We start from the raw sequence: 6026 nt of genomic DNA on the forward strand, positions 1-6026 counted from the left end.
TTTTTTTTTATTAAAGACGGGTTTCACTATGTTGGTCAGGCTGGTCTTGAACTCCCAACCTCAGGTGATCCGCCTACCTTGGCCTCCAAAGTGCTTGGATTACAGGTGTGAGCCACCACGCCTGGACAAGTATTTAAATTCTTTATAAAGTATTTATTTTTACACCTACAAAAGACTTTCTAATGCTGTCATTATTTTTAGGCTACATTTTCATATTAAAATGATAAAAATGTACTTGTTTATGTCTCTCATTTCCAAAGCAAATGTATAAATAGAATAAACTTTTAAGAAAATTAAAAGAATAAAAAAATAAAATAATAGCATTGCTTATTTCCAATATTTTGACTTGGAGAGGCTTATAATTTTAATTTTCACCAAGGTATTAAAGTATTAATCAGGAGAATATTACACATTTGACATTAAGAACTAAATCAGGGTGAAAAGTTAAAAATGTAACTCTTCAAGCTAAAAGGCAAAGAATCCAGATGCAGGGCTTTTGAAAACCTCAAAGAATACTAGTACGGCGCTACCTGCAGAAATGTCCTTTAAAAAACAATATAATTAATCATTTAAAACAACTATTTGTTCTCAACTCTTTTCAAATGAAGGAACTATACTATTAAAAAAACAGATACTATAAATAACATTTTATTATGTAGAATAGAGTACTCACCAACTGTTTACCAATCCAGTCATATTCATAATCAAACATATATCCTTTTCGATCAAACAAGTCAGTAAAAAGCTTTCTTAAGTAGTCATAGTCTGGTTTTTCAAAAAAATCTAGCCTTCTTACATAACGAAGATATGTTGCCATTTCTTCTAGAAATAATATAAAAATTATTCAAACTATACTTTAATACTCAATAATAAAATTAGGTATCTAAAAGCACATTGTATTATATATTAAAAAAACACGGAAAAGTAACAAAATTCTACTGCAATTTAAATTTTTCTGAGTTTAATTACAACAAAATTAAAAAGAGGAGAAGAAGGAAGGGGAATAGAGACACAAAAAAATGAGAGGTTCAGTTTAACAACCACTATTTTTACTTCATTACATTAGGAAAAGCTAAAATTTTTATTTTATAAGATTATTTTTAATGTTTGGTAGAATGACAAGTTGAATAAGCAACTTAATGCATGATTAATCACAAAGCATCATAATCAGTTTATAAATTTAAAATTTTATTTAAAATACTGGTGAGAACTGATTTATATTGGCTTGCTGGATTTCCTTTAGAATCAGTGACATATACCAACTAACAGCAAATTCAAATTCCTAACCTTGGCTTTGAGCAGTATTCTAACCAATTAAGCTAATAAACGGAAGCTAAAACAAATGTCAAAAACATAACACAAGGGCACAGTAAGTCTTCTCTTCATTTCTAGTCATATATTTAACAATTATTTGGCAATATACAAATCTCTGCATGCTATCATAATTCCCAAATGTATTAGCTATATCTATTTTTAAGGGTCATGCTTCCCAGAAGGAAAAGAAGAAACAAAAAAATACATAAAACAATGGGTAAAATGGTAAGCAATCAGTAAAGCAGGGCATTTTACCATCAGGGCACAGAAAATTATTGCAGTAAGAGATGGTAACTTACACCTAAGCATTCACCTAGCCCCAGCCAGAAGGAAAAGGATAACACCCAGCACAATAGGCAACAAAAGTGGTACACAGTAGCCTTCTTTATGTGGTGACTCTCCCACTATTCCACTTTCTAGCTAAATACCTGGCTAATTTATTTGGCAACCCCATTTTTCCCACCTTTATATAGGCTTCCTTAATGACACCTATCCTATCTGCCTACACCTAAACTGCCAGTACTATTAATCAACATTAAAAAAAATCTACTAAATATTACAGCAAGAAAGGAAAACACATAATTAAAGTTGCTGTCAATGAATAAGATAAACAAGCTTGAGAAAGAGCTACTTTAGATTTTGTTGATAATATTATTATTACATTAATAATGCCAGCATTGTACAGGAAAACTAGGGAATACTAAAGTGAGATAGGAATTACGTATTATATCTTCAAATTTAGTTCTCTTTTCACTTAACGTTGCTGCAAAAATAAATCACATCATTATTTTAATATACTAACAAGTTATTATTATTTCTTAATTTAGAAACCTTAAGTAAATTTTTGTTGGCTTAATTTGAGTTGCCACAAATCTACTTGAAAGCAAAATTGTTTTCATAAATGCATACAGCTCCCCAAAATAAAATTAGCTTAAAACCAGTGAGGTGAGTAAGGTTTTACTGACCCTACTTAATTTAAGTAAGTTTAGTTTGTAAACTAAACCAATTCATACTCCATATACCTCCTCTGAACTTGACATTGAGATCCAAATGATTAATACCGTATACCAAAACTTTGTACCTGGCATTCCTTAGCAAATATTTTAATTTATTAAAAGTATACCATTAAAGAAAATATTTATTCAGCTAGTACTGATCAACACTTTTAACAGATAGGATTTTCCTTTATTAATACCATTTACAAAGCAAATATAGAAAGTGTCCCTGTGGGCTAGGCAGCAAATGCTGAAATCCTTTAAATTATATTTTTAGCTCTTTTTTTAAAGCATAGAAAAATAATTTATAAACTTAAGCAATAAAAATCAGCATTTCTAATTTTCTGTATATAATGTATCAACTTCACATTACTCATTACCTGGAAAATTTTCACATAACACTTCTATTGGTGTAGCCCGTTTTGTATCTCCAATTTTCTGATACCTCTCCTTTAATGTGTCAGCCTAAAAAAGAAAAAAAAATCTTGAGAATGTGTTAATTTAAAAAGTACTTAACTGGGCTGTACACGGTAGCTTGTGCCTGTGACCTGAGAGCTTTGGAAGGCTGAGGCAGGAGGAGTGCTTGAACCCAGGAGTTCAAGACCAGCCTGGGCAGCAGAGCACTGATCCCTACTTACAAAATAAAATTTTAAAATATATAAATTGTTTAGTTGAAAGAGAGGACCTCAATATCTTAATATTTTATGAAATTCAATAAAAAAAACACAAAAACAATTACCTTTAAGCCTTGCCAAGGAAGACTGCCTCTCAGAAAATACATGAACATATGACCTAAAGCTTCTAAATCATCTCTTCTACTTTGTTCTGAAATATAAAAGAAATGTAAATTTCACTTTTCTCTTAACAGTTAAGAATGAAGAGTTTATTCTTTCATTAGGTATAAATTAATTTCCAAAAGTTGAACATATAAATACAAAATACAGATCTAGTACCTATAAATGATAAAATTATAGCTATATAAATGATGTTTTTATATTGATTATTGTATATCTTTAAAATATTATTTTATGATTTTTAGATGCTATAAGAGATTTATTTATCTGCTTAGAAATCTATTCATGGAAGTACAGGCCAAGGGGAAAGAGTTCCACTGGTCAATCAGCATCACCGTATACTATAGCTCTGTCTTAATGCTTCAGAAGGTCACATATTAAAACTTCTGAGAAGTCTAGAGTTTAAAAGGTTTAAGTCCTTCAACCCTGCATTTCCTAAAGTTATATGAGCACAAAACTTCCCTAATACTCTCCATTAAATTAAACACAATTATGAAGTATTGTGTGTAATATATTTTAAGAAAAACTTGTGTTTGACATATACCAACATTAACAACCCCTTCACTATCACCAAAATTGCTGCTTGAACAAACTGTCATTTCCAAGTTGTTGTTAAAACAAAATGTTGTTTAGTACATAAGTGAATAAAGATCACTGATTAAGACTCAGGGAGATACTTATAAATATTTGTTGATTGAATATTTCAATTTTTGAAGTTAAATACTTAAGATTTCTTGATATTTCAAAATAATACAAAAATGCTGACTACAAATGAGAAAAAAATACTTTAATAAAACGATGTTTATGTGCAAGATGTTTTATCCAAATGAACAATCATACTATCTAGGCAGAATTCAATGCTTTCAGAAAAGCAAACTTTGATTCAAAGTATGGACCTGAACTAGGATGAAGGGTCAGAAAAGGTTTTGATTGTTACTGTGTACTCTCAAACATTCTATACTTGTTGATATGGTTTGGCTGTACTCACACCCAAACCTCATCTTGAATTCCCATGTGCTGTGAGAGGGACCCAGTAGGAGGTAACTGAATCATGGCGGCAGGTCTTTCCCATGCTGTTCTCATGATAGTGAATAAGCCTCATGAGACCTGATGGTTTTCTAAGGAGGAGTTTACCTGCACCAGCTCTCTCTTTCCCTGCCGCCATCCACGTAAGATGTGACTTGCTCCTCCTTGACTTCCATGATGACTGTGAGGCCTCCCCAGCCATGTGAAACTGTAAGTCCATTGAACCTCTTTCTTTTGTAAATTGCCCAGTCTAGGGTATGTCTTTATCAGCAGCATGAAAACAGACTAATACACTTGTTTTTAATAACACTTGTTATGATTTAAAGATACTATGTTTGTGTTCCTATTTAATCAATATATATACTTCCATCAGACTGCAAGTTGCAGGAGAGTGGATGTTTCTTTGGCTCATTATTCTCAAGATGCAGTATAATGACTGGCCCAGAGGAGGCACTCAACTCATATTACTGCAATAAATAAATGAATATTTGAAAAGATATAATATTAGATATGTGTCCTTTTTCTGTAAGCATCAGGGAAATAAAGAATATACATCAAAATTGGTAGTCATTAAGGCTACGAGATTGGCACACTAGAGAAGAAACTTCAACTTGCCATTTCACATGCTCAAAATAAGATATAATTAAGAATTTTTTCTTTCTTGTACTTTTTGTTATAAAATGTAAGTACATGCTATTAAAAATAGCAAACTTTTCCAACATAAGTAATGGCCTTCAAGTCCATCTACATCCACTAATGAAAGTGGGGATGAGAATATGAAAAAAACTAGTTATGACTTTTATAACCAAAATTTCACTTCGTTAGATTCTGGTAGTCTTAACAGTATAGTTTGATAAGTTTTTACAACACACACACACACACACACACCTGCATAACTACCACCACAATCAAGAAGCATTTCTAATGCTCCAGAAGGTTTCCTATGTCCCTTGCCTATTACTGTCTCCCAACCCCCACAATACCACCAGCCTCAGGCAGTCACTTATCTGCCTTCATCACTACAGATTAGACAGGTGCACATGAATGGAATCATACAGTATAGATTCATGCCCAAATTCTTTCACTTACTGTGTTTTCAGGATTCATCCATGTTGCTGTGTGCAATAATAGCTCATTACTTTTTAATGTTGAGTAGTACATTACAATGTGTTTATTCATCTGCTGACAGACATTTGGGTAGATTCCAGTTTGGGGCTATTGTGAATAAAGCTGTTATGAACACTCTTTTTGTACTAGTCTATGTTGACATATGTCTTCATTTATGTTGGGTTAATATCTAGAAGGGGGACTGCTACATGATATTGTAGGTATAGGTTTTGCTTTATAAAAAAACTTTTATACCATTTTCCAAAGGGGTTGTGCCATTTCATATTTCCACCAGCAACGTATGGGAGTTCCAGTTGCTTCCAAACCTGTCCAACCTTTAGTATGGTCTTTTAAATTTTAGCCATGCTAGCGGCTATGAAGTACAAGCAGTACTAACTCCTTTGAGAAAAGCAAACTTGAAAGTATGGATTAACTGACTTAATTTGCATTTCACTGGTGACTAGTGTTGAGCTTTATTTCATGTGTTTGCCCATTTAAAAAAGTGGGTTGTCTTATTTAAAAGCTGTAATAGGGGGCTGGGCGCAGTGGTTCAGCCTGTAATCCCAGAACTTTGGGAGGCCGAGGCAGGAGGATCACGAGGTCAAGAGATCAAGACCATCCTGGTCAACATGGTGAAGCCCTCTCTCTACTAAAAATACAAAACAATTAGCCGGGCGTGGTGGCGCGCACCTGTAGTCCCAGCTACTCGGGAGGCTGAGGCAGGAGAATTGCTTGAACCCGGGAAGTGGAGGTTGTAGTGAGCCGAGATCCCGCCACTGCACTCCAGCCT

General features: G+C 33.2%; 1 protein-coding gene across 9 annotated transcripts in view; it reads right to left on the minus strand.

Annotated features, from left to right (window-relative positions):
* The window catches only part of CSNK1G3 (casein kinase 1 gamma 3), a 105226-nt gene that overhangs the window by 25798 nt on the left and 73402 nt on the right, over positions 1-6026 (minus strand). For 5 of the 9 annotated variants that reach the window (XM_017519435.2, XM_017519433.2, XM_017519431.2 and 2 more), the window contains 3 exons: positions 3049-3134; positions 2690-2774; positions 674-822 (listed from right to left, as the gene is read on the minus strand). In XM_017519435.2, the coding sequence (XP_017374924.1) occupies positions 674-822; positions 2690-2774; positions 3049-3134 (320 nt within the window). The remainder of the gene's footprint in view (positions 1-673; positions 823-2689; positions 2775-3048; positions 3135-6026) is intronic. The other 4 variants (XM_017519436.2, XM_017519434.2, XM_017519432.2 and 1 more) reach the window with 1 other exon arrangement.

This window comes from Cebus imitator, unplaced genomic scaffold, assembly GCF_001604975.1.
Source record: "Cebus imitator isolate Cc_AM_T3 unplaced genomic scaffold, Cebus_imitator-1.0 Scaffold744, whole genome shotgun sequence".
Taxonomy (NCBI): Eukaryota; Metazoa; Chordata; class Mammalia; order Primates; family Cebidae; genus Cebus; species Cebus imitator.